This window comes from Galeopterus variegatus, unplaced genomic scaffold (genome assembly GCF_000696425.1).
Source record: "Galeopterus variegatus unplaced genomic scaffold, G_variegatus-3.0.2 Scaffold362, whole genome shotgun sequence".
Classification (NCBI taxonomy): Eukaryota; Metazoa; Chordata; class Mammalia; order Dermoptera; family Cynocephalidae; genus Galeopterus; species Galeopterus variegatus.
Genome location: NW_007726473.1, coordinates 62,468 through 78,657, shown reverse-complemented (window position 1 = coordinate 78,657; position 16,190 = coordinate 62,468). Strand labels below are relative to the sequence as shown.

Here is a 16,190-nt window from a genome sequence, read left to right as displayed (position 1 = left end):
AAAAAGTTTATGCTTATCAAATAAGCTTAGAGGAAAATGAAGAATTTGATACTTTATTTAACAATATCTTAACACACATCTTAACATATACCATAACTGTATTATTTTAAAAAGAAACTACCATTTGTACACCACTCGAAGTTGGTTCCTAACAGACATAAATCATATTATTCTATTTATTCTATTATCTCTGATCCTATATTAATATTACTTTAGAATATCTCAAATAATTTGTCTAATTTTTTATAGATCAAGCAAAATACAGTATCACCTGTCCTATATCTCTTAAGAAAAAAAGAAAAGGAAATATAAAGTCATATTCATTAGTGCCCTATGGTATTCTACTAATAATTGTATTATATCAGATCTCTGGCAGTAACTAACTTTCTCCTCAGAAGATCACAGTTTTTAAGAATGCTGGAACATTATCTCCATATAGTACTTTTAAAAGTATAATTATATTAATGATTTGGAAATAAAATAATTGTTTCTTATCAATATCATTTGTTATAATTTCTCAGGACCAGTACCATATTGACTCTAAGCTTCAGAGTATACAGACCATGCTAGGTAACTGCTCGTTTTAAAAAATAAGGATCCAATGCTTGCTTGACTAGCATCTGAAGGCTATAATCTAAGCTTCTCAGTTCATATAATAAAATTCTACATCTGTGGTGAATATGTAGCTTGGGGAACACTCCAAAAACTTTGACAAGAGCCTGTGTTTAATGTCTAAAGTAGAAAAGACACAGTCAGGCACCATTAATAACTATGGAATTATTTTTGCATATACATTTTTGAAATGCAATGAAACAACTGATCATTTATTCTTTAATAAAATAGTTCTACAGTATTGCCTACTTAATTTAATCCTTGAGAACAAGGCATTTTTCAAAACACTTAAAAGGTGTATTTTATAGTACTTGTAATAATGGATGAGGAAGAAAATATTTTAAGAACATTTTTACCCTTTTGTTTGAGCCAGAGACTCCTAAAATCATTCTCTGTAGTGTGTCCTCAACATCTATAAACATAAGGGATGTATTTTCTTAGAATGGATTAGTGATGATGGTTATGTGCAAGGGCAGGTTAGATACTGTAAAGCAGCTACTGCATGTATAACAGAATGATAGTAGATGTTTTTCTGAAGCATGCAAAGACACCCAGAATTCAAATAAAGAAATAGGGAAAATCCTTTTTGGTTAAATTCGTTTATACAAATGACTTGATTACAGATAACTTCAAGTCCCACCTATACTTCCACTATTTAATATATTCCTTGACAATTGCTATATTGATCCACCCTGTATCTTTACCACTAAATTCCAGGGATTTAATCAAATAACACAGCATCATTCTATACCTATACCTATATCAAATTAGCACAAATATATTCCTTGACAATTGCTATATTGATCCACCCTGTATCTTTACCACTAAATTCCAGGGCTTTAATCAAATAACACAGCATCATTCTATACCTATACCTATATCAAATTAGCACGAGTAATATTTGAAAAGCTACAAGTAGTGCATATGATAAGCAAGCCAACATAGCTCCGAGGGACTCTGAGATCATTTAATCCATTAAATTGCTTTGTGTTAGTTCCCAAACCATCTTAAATAAGTAAATATTTACTTTAATTATAATTTTCTACTGAAGTTGCTTTAGGAATACAATTTCATATCCCCTCCTCTTCAGCAAAGAAATCTATAAGCACCCTTAAACTTGGACCATTGAGATAAAAATTTAATGGTTCTCAAAGAAAAGTGCTGCTGTAATTTGGCTGGTCTCCTTCCCAGCCTCCCCTAGAATGACAGACTTGAGATGCATCTCTTCTAAACTAGAACAGAATGCTGTCTTTTTTGTTGGTCCTTGTGGACTCCATTCCATCAAGGCTTCCCTGACTGTTCACACCCATGCTGACAATTTCCTCTTTTGAACTTCTGGGGTACTAATTACAGTGTAAAGAGCTATAAACATTTGCCTACAAATAACTGAATATTGATTATATAAAAAAATTTACTTTAAAAAATATTACCTATAAAAGATTTTAAACAATTACTTTAATTATTAATGCATTAGTTTGTTATAATTTCCTTAAAGCCAAGGAATGTCTGATGCTCTTCTTTCAGCCTCTTTAGAGCTTGGCAGAGGTCTGTGCACAATATTAATACTGGCTGGTTGCCTAATTAACTGATTTCATGAAGACAATTCATTTTCTTCCTGTAACATGTCATGAATTTGGCTACTCATTTGATGAGTGGCCATTACTCTTCAAGTCATACTTTTTCTTAGCTCCCCCAAAATGTAGAAGAGAATCACAGGTGAGAATCCAGGGAAGGGAATGTTGGAGAATGTAGCAGTTTCTTCAGTGCTTAGGTTCTAAAGTTATTTCTATTTCACATACCTCCAACAGAATCTCCTCCTCCTCAGCACATGGTAGTGAGGAATTCCACAGGTTCATGTGACTGAAGGGGCACGACACACTGTGGTGACAATATGTGCATACTTGTGTGCGTGCATATGTGTGCATATGTCCAGGGTATATTGAGAGGAGTATCTTCAGGGACTGCTAGAAGTGGTCTAGCAAGTTTATTTGAGCTGCATAGGATTAGGACAGAATATGTTTGATGTAGGTATGTGTACATTTTCTTTGAAGCTCCATTTCTAACATATCTCTTTCAATAATTTCTATGTATTGACACAATAACTTTTTCATTAAAACTGGAAACAGATTATAGAAATACATTTGTTTTTAAAACCATGTCAGAACTAACCAAATAAACAAAATAACTAAATCATACAGTTGGTTGTATAGCTATATGACACATGAAATAGATATGAGAATTAAGGTGTTGAGTACAAATAAAGTTAACAATTAAGAATCAGATCATGACCCTTTGCTTTCTTTGTATCTATCTTCTCTGCCTATAAAAATGATCTAATACCTTCACAACTGAAAAACCAAAAAGAACATTCACTTCAGTTAAAAGAATAAATAATGAATTTGTAAAGTTTCAATCCTCATTTGATCAAAAAAAAAAAAAAAAAAAAACCGAGTAGAATACCTACAGCAAACTGTATAACTTTGGGATTAATTTGAAAAGGTAAAGATCACACCAAGATGAAAATTCTTCCACCTTTTTAGAACAAAGGTAATGATTTTTATTATTAGTTGAGCAAACTGAAACATCCTGAGGGATTTCTTGCGTTCCCTTAAGATTTAAAAGGAGAGGCCTGGGAAAGAAAAAAAGAAGGCCTGGTTGATGGCAGCTGTTAATAAGGGACAGAGCAGGTGACAAGTCTGAATGCAGAAACAAGGAGAAGAGGTAGATGAAGTATGAGAGGACCAAGAAATAAAATAGTGTTAGGGAAATCTAAAAATCTTTCTATCCTAGAAGAGGGAAGAGGTGATGAGAGGGGTTAGGGTGCTCATATGTTTACACACATTGGTTGTTAATATAACCACAAAGAGATGCTGGGTAATCCCACCATGGTTAAACAAATAATTTACTCTATTAACCAGAGATTTATGTATCATGCTCTAGCAACATTACCTCACCAGATCCTTATAAATAAGCTTCGTTGTTTCTAGATATGGATTAAGCACATCTTCATATTGACAAAGGGCTCCACCTAGGCAGAGATGTTTGAAAAGACAAAACAGGAACTCTTCTCTATCTGGTTGGCTGAATACTTCATATTTTTCTGAGTCTTCTACTAGTAAAACCTAAGATGATGAAATACATCTTAATGAAACATAACTCAAAGTTTTAATTTTTGTTTTCAAAAGTTTCAATTTATATATTTAAAATAATCTTAGACCTATTTTGAGAACCAATCCTGAGGCAACTGGAGAGAGTAATCTGCAATCTGCATTTATTTTGCTTCTATTTTATCATTAGGTACTGATGTCCAATGAATGGAATAAATCAAATTTGAAAACACAGCGGCTAAGTCTTTCTTTCTTCCACTTTCTTTCTTTATTCTTGTTTATATTTTTAGTAATTGACTTAGTGCTACTATATTTTTAGTGTTGTCACCTCTAATCTTATTTGGAAATAAATGGGAGCATAAATAAATGGGGAAACTTCTCCAACCTGTAAGATCTCTCATCTTTGCTTCTATCCAGAGGTAACTCAAATTGTTATTTTCTAAGCCCTCTCACTTTACGATGTTTGGATCACTACTTTCCTTACCTTCGCAGATACTCCACTTTAAACCGTTCAGGTGCTGGAGCCCCATACCCATGTCTCTTTTTCCTGCTCTCCTCTAATAAGATAATTTTGCATGTACATCACCTATCTACATTGACTCTTGCTCTCCTGAGACCTCTTTCAAAAAAGTTTAATTAGGGCCAGCCCCATGGCTCACTCGGGACAGTGCGGTGCTCGTAGCGCCGAGACCGCGGGTTCGGATCCTATACAGGGATGGCCGGTGCGCTCACTGGCTGAGCGTGGTGCGGATGACACTGTGCCAAGCAAGGGTTGCGATCCCTTACCAGTTGGGGGGAAAAAAAGTTCAATTAGGCCTAATGTGGGGGATTTTCTTATACCATTGGGTATTACAGACAATTGATTCATTTATTGATTGCAGGCATGAACAAGGTGATGAATGTAAGGTATAACATACATTTATTTTATTGAATTGTTTATACCCCACCTACTTTAAGAAATGTGAAATAGATAACAATAAAATATAGATACAAGACCAAAACAATAAAAGACAAAAACTGTAAGCAAGAAATAAGGTGAGAAGAGAAAATAAATATATATAAAGAACTCTAGGTGGAGAAAGGCTACAAAAATTGCACATAACACTACAGTGAAGGAGGAAAATACGATGAATTTTATAACGATCACTGTCTAGTAGCAAGAAGTACACTTAATTAGGAAAATTGACTAAGCTTATTTACAATCTCAGAAAGTCATTGTATAAGAGGCAATGAAAAAATAATAAACTCTACAGTGTTGTCCATATACGATACATTTATAATGACTTGAAAGCCAAGGTTATATATAGTAAAAGATAGGTAAGGGGAAGTGGTCCACAGTTTGTTGCTCTCTGGGTATGCCACATGTAACACTTGTACATCTTCACTTCATGTCTTCCTTTCTCCTCCTTTCCCTCCCTCTCTGTAACAAAATGACGTGACGTTGAAGCCCATGTATGCAGCTACCTGAAGATCTGGCTTAATACAAGGGTGAATAAAGCCCTTAGGAGTGAATAGTGAACACATTCCTTACATGAGCACTCTCACATATTGAATTGATAATGCTGAGCAATTTTAAAAAACAATTTAATAAGATTATGGAATGACATTAAAACATAACATTCTATGGCTGTTCTGTCTCTCCATTCCCAAACAGATCTCTTTGGCTCTGTAGCCCTCAGATAGTTAGATATACAATGGTTAATGGGTCAAACTTCTGAGCTAAAGTCAGGAAGGAGATTATTATCAGTACTTACATTGCAGTGTGTCACTAGACTCTGTATTGCTACACAATGGGGGGCCCTTTTTAGTTCAGGCTAAAGCTAGAAGTTATTAATTTATTTTTCAGCCAGAAAGCAACCAAATTCAAAACCTTTCTTGTTGCCAGAGGGTGGCAAAGAACATAAGAGCAAAACATACAGGCAACTAGCAGAAAAACACTTCAGAGTCCCAGCACTTCGTGAATAGAGGTGCTATTCATAAGACAGGCAGAAGGCAGTTTTGCAGAGTATTCTGTTGGAAAATAAATCCTTCTTTTAAAAAAATCCATAGATGAGGCTCTTTCTGTAGAAGTGATGGAGAATTCCCACAAATTAGAGGTAGGAGTCTTGACATCGTTAGCCAGAGCATATCAGTGAGACACAGAGAGAAGAGCTGAGATTAGCAGTACTTAAAAGGAGCGAAACCAAGACCAAACATTTCCTGAATAGTAATTCCCAATCCTTGGTAAGGATGAATAGAAATTAGTATCAGATCCTCACAGTATAGTATTTATATTATCTCATGCTAAATATAAACATACTTGACTTAACCAAAGGGCAAATTATATATAGCCTCCTTCAATTGTGTGTGTTTGGTTATTCTCAATAAGTTAATTTTATTTTCTTCTTAAACTAAGTTAAAGAACTCTTTTAGATATTGCCCTAGTGGAGATCAATGTATAGACTGGATGGATGCCACCAGTCAACCTTCTCCTACAGACAACATTCCTGTGTCCAGAATGGTGGATCAGCAGCTTCCTTAGTTCATTCCTATCTGGATTTGCAATACATTAGACTTGTATATCTCCTTTCTCTATTAATGGAGAATAACAATAATAATAGTAGTAGTTAGTAGTAGTTGTTAATGTTATTAAAAGCTTACTAAGTGCCAGGCATTGTGCTTAAGTACTTTAAGCGCATTATCTTATATAATTCTCACATTTTGCCTATTTTGTAGATAAAGAAACTGAGGCTCAAATAGGTTACATATCATAGTTACTAAGTGACAGAGCATGCATTTGAGCCTATGTCTATTTGATACCAAAGACCTAATTTTTAACCACTTTAAAACACTTTTTTTTTTTTTTGGTGGCTGGCTGGTACAGGGGTTGTAATACTTTCAATAATTATGATAATGGCAACATTAACAATACATTTCATTTTAACAGCATTTCATACTTTCTAAAAAGTGCATTTAATGTTTCCTCAACTCATTTTCTCAATGGTTTTAGGAAGAATGAGCATGTAGGAAGAATGAACATTTTCATCTCTGTATAGTATCTATGAGATCCTGAGGCTCAAGAGATTGAATGATTTGCCTAAGATTATCTTATAAAGAATAAATCAGGAATCAGGTAAATAATCCACATATTCTGATTCCAAGTTCAGTGCACCTTTCACTAAAGCAAAATTTGATTTAGTTAATCAAATGGTTTTGTTGATTTCAGCAATGAGATGAAAAGATTCTTTTACTCCAGGGATGCTTTTAATATTTATTTCATGAGTTAAAAGTCCCATTTTTGGGCTGCTCAGTTAGCTCAGTCAGTTAGAGTGTAGCCTTGGAACACCAGTCAAGGGTTCGGATGCCCATACTGGCCAGTTGCCAAAAAAAGAAAAAAAAAAAAAGTCCCATATTGAAGAAAAATAGCTATTAATTAAATAGGCCAGGGTTTTTCTACCTCTGCACTATTGACATTTTAGTCCAGATAACTTTGTTGTGAAGGGCTGTCCTGTAAGTTGTATGATGCTTAGCAGCATCTCTACCCTTTAGTAGTTCCCAGTTGAGAACTACCAGAACTACTGAAATACACAAAAAATTAGCTTGATGGTAAAAGTGCCATTGGGGCCAGCTGATTAGCTCAATTGGTTACAGCGTGGTGTTGTTAACACCTAGGTCATGGGTTTGGATCTCTGTACCAGCCAGCTACCAAAAAAAAAAAAAAAAAGTCCAATCAAAGAAGAAATCTAGCAATGTACTGATCATTATTTATTAACAAGAGGTATTTTACGGGTTTTAGGCAAGCAAAAGTTTTTGACACTTTACATTCCCTGAAATACAATTCCACTGTGAAATTTTAAAATTCTGTACTTACTTTTCGTAACTCATCAGAAATGAGAAATGGATCACAAAAAGAATCTAAACACTTAACAATGTGTCCATTGTCTCGTACAATATCTTCATCATATAACCGATTAAAAAATGACATTGACAGCTGTGTGCAAGGAACATTTATAGCTTCAATTTTTTTCACTTCGGTTCCTGAAAAAAGATATTTTATAAAGAATAGAGAAACAAACATTTAGTATTCTCAATTATTTCCAAAATAAATCACTTAGAGATTCTAAGAAGTAACCAAATATGACATATGTTTTGATATATTTAAAAGACACATTAGTTTAGGGATTTTATTAAATTCCTTTTATTAATCATTAAAAGTTTGCAACAAAATCTCACCATTTCAGCAGAAGATGAGTGTAAATTAGAGAATCCTTGAAAATGAAATACATATTTTTGTGTAGTGGGGGGTTCTTAGACCACTTTTAAGGCATATAGCAGAATTGCCTATAAAAGCATAGGAATTTATATGATTTAATATGCTTTATGATTTTGGATTTGCATTACACTTAATGTTTTATAATTCATATTACAAAAATTTTAATTAATGAGTGTTTGTAAAGTCCTTGAGGGGGTCCTGAAAACACTTTCTATTTAAAATTTCTCTCTCGTGATCTCATTTAGTGTATATCACACAAAATAATGGGTTTCCAGGTCAATATCAAACTAGGCCTTAATCAAGTTATCACAAGTTCAGAATTAGAGAAATTTGAAATAATGGTGCTTTGTCTATTTTTCTCTTGTAGTTTTAGTTCTTCCACTCATCCACCCCTACCTCTACCCCATACTTATTTCCTGAATGAATCTTTCAGAAATAAATTTTCTGTTACTAGAGAGTCTATTAAATTACAGAAAGTCATAAAGGTTGAAGTGAACATTTTTATTATTGCCTCAATCACCCAATTTTTCTCTCTCTTATGTACACACATATACACACACTCACTCAGACATAAGGGAGTGCTATACTTCTTTTGTTCAAAGTTGTAAGGAGACTATGGACTTAGGCGTAGTGGCCCTTGGTGTATCCCCTCCCTGGATACATTTGCTGGATCTTTGACCTGCAAAGTAGCTTGTGCTTAAAAAGAGTAAATAATACTGGTGATTATTTGTACTTATTTTGGCTGTCCATTTAAAGTCATGCTAGGACCTATTGCTTTATGTTTGATCCTGAGCTGGGCTAGTGTGGAAGCAAGAAGGACGCCTAGAGCCAGGAACTGTGTGTGTCTCAGTAATTTCAAAAGCTATACTGCTAAAAGAAGTTCCTTTTGTTTCATAGGCAAAATCCTCTGGGGGATTAGAAAAAGTGAAAAGAAGACCACAGAAAATGGTAGAGTAATTCTGAGCAAAACTGAAGACCAAAGAACCAGAGCAGTGGAGAGCCCGACAGTTTCCGAAAATTGGTTGGTGGCCACAGGAGGAGGGACTGATGTTGGGTAGCATACCATTTTAATAAATCTATCCTGGCTCTTATTAGGGGAGTGGCAGGAGGGTTTTGATGGTGAGAAAAGGTAATTAAATTCAAACCACTTAATCTGAGACATAAAAATTATATTTGCTATGGACTGAATTATATCCCCTCAAAATTACAAGTTATGGGCTGGCTGTTTAGCTCAGCTGGTTAGAGCATGGTGTGATAACACCAAGGTTAAGGGTTTGAATCCCCATACCAGCCAGCTGCCAAAGGAAAAAAAAATATGTTAAAGCCCTAACTCCCAATGTAATAGTATTTGGAAATGGGGCCTTTGGTTAGTAGTTAGGACTAGATGAGGTGGGGGGCGAGGAGGGTCATAGGGTTTCAAAATATGAACTTTGGGACATAAATTACTTCATTGCATTTTGCACCTAGCCACCAAAATTCATATCCTTCTTACATGCAAAATACATTCATTCCAATAGTCTCAAAAGTTTTAGCTCATTCTAGCATCACCTCTAAAGTATAATGTCCCAAGTCTCATTTAAACATCATCTAAATTGGATAAGGATGAGACTTGAGGTATGATTCATCCTGAGGTAAAATTCCTCCCCAGCTGTGAAGCGGTGAAATCAGACAAGTTATGTGTTTCCAAAATACACTGGTGGGACAGACATAGGATAGTCATTTCCATTCCAAAAGGAAGAAGTCAGAAATAAGGGAGGAGTGATGGGCACCAAGCAAGCCCATAACTTAAAAGCTCAAGAATAATCCTCTCTGGTTCAATACTTTGCCTTCTGGACCCACTGGGGTCTTGCCTCTACCCAGGTGAGGGTAGATCCCCTAAGGCTCCACATGGCTGTCTTGGTCCCCAGGCTTTACAGGGTGGCCCTGCCTCCAAGGCTTAGGTTGGAGGCTGTCTGGTCTGTTGAAATGGAGGTGGTGGCCCTGATAGACCCTGATGATCTCTGAATCACTTTTGGGGGTCTTCCCTTTTTTTGAAGACTAGTGCATGTTCACAGCTGAATAGCTCTATGGTCCAGTCCTGTAGGATCTAAAAAGTCCAGCAGCCTTCTTTCAATTCATCTCATTTTTTTCTGGCCCTTTTAATTCAAAATGGCAGTGTCTTTACTGGTATAATCCCATCTCTTTTCCTGGCTTCTGTTGAAATGGCTCATTAAATTGGTGAGTTACACCCATAATCTTTTTATCAAATCAAATCATTGTCCAGCCATACCCTAAATGTTCTCTTCAGAACAAGGCTTCCCATATTTTACAATATGAATAGGCTGAGAACTTTCCAAATCTTCAAGTTCTGTTCCTTTTTGCTTAACAATTCCTTCTTCAATTCCTCTCTCTCCTTTCACATTTTACTATAAGCATTAAGGAGGAATCAAAATGCTACTTCAGGGCCGGCCCGTGGCTCACTCGGGAGAGTGCGGTGCTAATAACACCAAGGCCACGGGTTCGGATCCCATATAGGGATGGCCAGTTCGCTCACTGGCTGAGTGTGGTGCTGACAACACGAAGTCAAAGGTTAAGATCCCCTTACCGGTCATCTTTAAAAAAAAAACAACAAAAAAAACGTGCTGACAACACGAAGTCAAGGGTTAAGATCCCCTTACCGGTCATCTTTAAAAAAAAAAACAACAAAAAACCTTAAAAAAAAAAACAACAAAAAACCCCAAAATGCTACTTCAACACTTCGCTTAGAAATCTCATCTAAATTGCCAATTTCATCCCTTGCCAATTCTTCCTTCCACAAAACAATGGAACACAGTTCAGCCAAGTTCTTTGTCACTTTATATAACAAAGATCACCTTTCCTCTGCTTTTTAACATGTTCCTCATTTCCTTTGGAGCTATCACCAGAACTGCCCTGCATGTCCTTATTTCTAGCATGAATCTCAAAACTCTTCCAGCTTCTACCCATTATTCAATTCCAAAGCCACTTCCACATCTTTAGGTATTTATTGTAGCAGTATCTCACCTCTCAGTACCAAAATCTGTGTTAGTCTGCTTGGGCTATTATAACAAAATACCATAGACTGGGTGGCTCAAACAATGACATCTTTTTCTCACAGTTCTGGAGGCTGGGAAGTTCAAGATCAATGTACCAGATGATTTGGTTCTGGTGAAGGCCCTCTTCCTGGCTTGCAGATGCCTGCCTTCTCTGTGTCCTCACATGGTACAGAGAGAGCTCTGGCATTTCTTACTCTTATTATAAAAGCAATAATCCTATCATGAGGTCCCCATCCTTGTGACCTCAGCTAAACCTAATATCTCCCAAATGCCCCATCTCCAAATACCATCGCATTGGGGAGTTAGGGCTTAAATATATGAATTTGGGGTGGAGGCATAATTCAGTCCATAACATATGCTATCTTGTTATGTAGGAATTTCATTATGTCTTCAGCATTTATAAGATATGTAATGTATCACTATTATCACATACAGAAAGTTAAGAATACATTGGGGTTTTTTTCTCCTTAATACAAACATTATACACATTGGATGCCCCACTTTCATTTGGTGTCTTAAGTTAGTGCTTTTCTGGAAACCCCATCAACATGGAAATGGCAGAAGCAGGAGAGTATAGCGGTTGAGGTCCTGAATTCTGGAGCCTGAGTTTGAATTCTGGAGGCTGGAATCTCAACTCAACCCAAGCAGTTGTATAAAACTGAACAAATTACTTTTTTTTATGCCTCTGACTCTTCATTAGTAAAGTAGGGATATATAATAATACCTCTCTGAGTTATTTGGTAATTAATGGGTTAATATGTATGATGCCCTTAGCTGAGCACATACAAAGCATCCATTATATGTCATCCAAAAAAGATAGAGTGTAACAAAGCTGGCTGAGAAGATGATGCATCACCAACAACTGGCAATCTAGGCAGTATAGCTAGTAGTGAAGAAGAAAAGTAGCTTATATACCAGAAAAAGAAGAAAGTAAGAGGAGATTAAAAACGAACTAATGGAAGAGTATTAGCAATCCACTAGAACTTCTGTTTTTGAAATGGAGTGCTACTACTCTTCTGCCCTATTTTTCCAGAGTACTTCTAATTGATCCTGTCAGGCACATGTGGAATTTTAGAGCCTCTCTTTCTGCAATGCCTTCTTCAAACATTAGAAAAAAGTCAGTGCTGTTTTGTGAAGTATGTATCAATATGGAGGAAGGTTGAACACTTATTTCAGTGAAACTTATTTTTTCAAATGGATTGACTGGTTACTGTAAACATGTTTTATAAACACTGTGATACATGGCTCTGATTACTTCCTTTTGAAAATTTTGAGTTGGTACATATATTTGCTCAGATACTCAGTTTAATTTCCTAAGTAGCCTGCAGATCATACTGTACTAGCTCTATAAATTTTGCAGCAGTCTTTAGCAAAAAGCAATAAAATCTGACCTACTAAATCTAACATCATAAATTATTTGTAATCTTGTTCTTGACTAATAATTTAAGCAAAGTCACTATTGTGTAAGGCTACTAGAATTCTATGAAAATACAATGTAAAAATTTATCAACCCCCCCAAAATAAAAAAACATCTAAGTTAAATCAATTTGCATTTTCTTGGGCAAAAATCCATATTATTAACCAGATTCTCCTTCTAAATGGAATGATGCTTTTATGTCTTTTATTGTTAAGAGACCTCAACCTAAAATTTAAAATATAGTGTTCACGTTTTTGTTTTCAAAACAGTGTTTTATTAACTCTCTGATGTCTTCCTTGACCTGGGAATTATTTAAGAGATTTATGTGAATGTTATTAAGTGTTTGGGTAATTTTCTTTAAAAATTTCTAGTTGTGTTTCAATGTACTATAAAAATATTATCTATACAAAGTTCTCCTTCTGAGAATTTAAGACTCTCTCCTCCATGATTTAATATATTATTATTTTTAAAGATGTTCCATGGTGGCTGATTCTTTTGTCAGAAATCCATGCCCCCACCCCAGTTGAGATTTTTCCCAAGCATCCCCACATAAATGGAATCTTCCCTGATTCTTCCCTTCTGGGTAGAATTGACCTCTCCCCCTTCTTGCTCCCACTTCTTTTTTTTTTTTAAAAGATAACCGGTAAGGGGATCTTAACCCTTGACTTGGTATTGCCAGCACCACGCTCACCCAGTGAGCTAACCAGCTATCCCTATATGGGATCCGAACCCGTGGCCTTGGTGTTATCAGCACCACACTCTCCCGAGTGAGCCACGGGCTGGCCCCTTGCTCCCACTTCTATGGTAGCACCTGTGATACATTATTACACATACATATATTTCTTAACATATCAACAAGTTCCTTGAGAAAGGTTTTTTCTTATTCACCTTAATATTCCCCACTTTCAGCAGAATACATGAGAGGTGTACAATAAATACTCTCCAAAAGAATAAAAAGACAAAAAAAAAAAAATTGCTCTTGTGTGCTAAGATAGGACAGTAGCAGTAGACTACCAGGACAGAGATGCAGGGCAGGCCTGGCACAGCTGGTCATACTTAATCTTGATATTATCAAACAGAAGAGTCATTATTCACAATCTGTATTTTAATAATAAAAATTCCTGAGGCAAAGTTTTATTATAATGGTCAGTCACCTAAAAAGATTGAAATAAATTTTATTTACCTAATGTAATCCACTGTCCAGAAGAATCTGAAAGTAACTTCAAATTGGGAATAACACTTGGGTCTTTGAAAAAAGCCTGAAATGCAAATTTGAGGGGAACAAGTTACACACTTTATTATAAATTATAGTAAAAATTAACTTCTAAAATAACTACAGTAAAATCTCATTTAATTCAAATTAGGGAGGAAGGACAATTCTACGTTGGCAAAATGTCTAAGTAATAAATGTTTTATAAAGAAATGAAGGTTTTATTACATTCAAGTTGGAAGAGCATAAACAACATTGTGTGTCCAAGAAAAGATTTCTTTGGGACTTAATTTAATAAATAGAAAATAATGATTTACAGTAAAAATTAGGAATTTGAAAACTTTGTTTTCCTTCAATCTTGTTTTCAAAATTAAATATCTTAGTAACCACTCACACACTAGATCTAAACCTAAAAGTAATAGTCAATTTAAGTCTATCCAGAGATCACAGAGAAAGTGATAGATCTGACTTCCTAAAAATGACAATCTGTGTGGCAAAAGACAATAAAATAGTCAAGAGTTTTAGTTCCAAGCACCAGCAGGTGACCCTGGCTGAAAAGGCAGAAGAAAATTAATTAAAAGCATTTCAGGAAGTTCACAAGATTTTCAGGAGGTGGAGAGAATCAGGCTCAATGCTGGGTCCTGGGAACGAACCAAAATCATATGCAGAAGTCACTTCCCAGCTAGTGCTCTCAGCTTGGTCCTGTTGGCACACTAGCTGGGACAACTGAGGACAGGTGGATATGCATCCCTTTTGTAGATCAGCATCACTCAGAGCCCACTTGGGAGAGTTCAGATGACCATTCTTTTTCTGTACAGCTTCTGGGAAAGAGGAATCTAAGGTGTCTCACTTCTCTATCTACCACTCATTCCTCTGTGTCTGGCTCCAGCTCCCATCACCAAACTAAAAGTATCCTTGACTTTCTAATTCCAAAATCCCATGGACACAGTGCCCACCCTCATAAGGCTTATAGACTACAAGAGTAGATAGTAACATGCCATGAGTATTACAAAGAAGTGCAGGGTGCTATCAAAGTACCTAATAGGCAGAACAAATCTAATGGTGTTAGGAAGAAAAGTTAATAAACATTTAGTTTTAGATCTGAAAGGTGAGTAGGAGTTAGCCATGCAAAGCGGTATACTGGTAAATGTTTAACAACTGACTCTTCTCCCTCCTCCAAAAAAGCCCTGATTTGTAGCATTTGTTGATATCCACGGTGGATATCAAGTTGCCAATAGTTTAACAACCAGCAAACAAAAATTCCTTAAAATTTAGCAATCAGGCTCTCCTGAGCTTGTTCCAGCATGCCACTGAAAAGACCTTTTTTTTTTTTTTTAAGGTGGAGAGAATGGCAAGTTTGAAGGCTCTAAGATGAGAAAGGATGGGACATTCCATTTAAGGAAAGTGAAGAGGTTCAGTGTGACCACAGTAGAAGAGGCAATGGTCAGATGAGGCTGGGGAATTAAACTGGACTCTATAGTCAAGTGAAGAATTTTAATTTTGATCTAAAATTGGTCTAGACTTTGATCATTATTTTAATCTAAAGGCAATAGGGAGACATTGAAGGGCTTTAAACACAGGTAAGAGTGAATAGAATCGTTTTTTAAAAGTTCATTAAAAACTGCAGTGTAGAGAAAATGAATTGAAGGGCTATAAAGAGACAGGTTAGGAGAAAGATTACTGCTGTAATCCAGGAAGAGCTGATGTTCACATCAATCTAGTGGTAACAAGTGGGGAGGTTGATGGATTCAATGATATTTAGGAGTAAGGAACAAAAGAAGAAGGATTCAGAGATGACTCCTGCGATGTTTTATCCCCCATGAAAAACTAGGCAGAATGAATGCCTTTTAATAAGAAAGGGAATGGAGAAGAGGACCAGGTGTGTGAGATGAGAATTATTTATGAATGTCTACATTATGCCAAGCAACACAAAGTCCCTGTCCTTGTAGAGTTTACATTCTAGTGGTGGAGAATAAAGGGAAACACATACTGAAAAGGTACCATATATGTCCAATTATAAAAAAATATTTTTTCCCAGAATTATTCCTCAGGAAAAAAGGAAGCTGCCTTATAACCTTTCAAAGTCTTTCAAATTAGAGTATTCATACAACTATTTTAATTTATATAATAGTACTTCTTGAAAAAGACACATACATTGGAAGTAACCTCAAGACTGGTTTTGAATACTTTTTAGATCTTCTGAAAGAATCATTTAAAAAGAGGGAAATTAAATTTAGATGTAGTAATTATTCCTGGGGGTTATCAACTCTCAATTACAGATTTTAGATGCTGTTATAAATGGAAGTAGACTAACTGGCTTGCAGTGAGCTGACATAGAACTAATGGAAACAAGTCTTACATAAATCAGTGTAAGTTATATTGTTGAGATTACAAATATACCTAAAAAATAAATTTAAAAAAATTGTGCTAATACATGCAAATGGTAATTTTGGTTTGTTATAACATTTCCAGTTAGGCATTAGAAGGGATTCTCTGTATCTCAACTTTAGGAAAGCTGATGTGCTTTGGAAAAATATTA

General features: G+C 35.6%; 1 protein-coding gene across 2 annotated transcripts in view; it reads right to left on the bottom strand.

Annotated features, from left to right (window-relative positions):
- Positions 1 to 16,190, bottom strand: part of LOC103586682 (chromosome unknown open reading frame, human C11orf70) — a 25,118-nt gene that overhangs the window by 4,869 nt on the left and 4,059 nt on the right. The window contains exons 3-5 of one of the 2 annotated variants that reach the window (XM_008567984.1): positions 13,625 to 13,700; positions 7,570 to 7,736; positions 3,562 to 3,734 (exon numbers count right to left, since the gene is read on the bottom strand). In XM_008567984.1, the coding sequence (XP_008566206.1) occupies positions 3,562 to 3,734; positions 7,570 to 7,736; positions 13,625 to 13,700 (416 nt within the window). Of the gene's footprint in view, positions 1 to 3,496; positions 3,735 to 7,569; positions 7,737 to 13,624; positions 13,701 to 16,190 lie in introns of those variants that run through there. The other variant, XM_008567986.1, reaches the window with a different exon arrangement.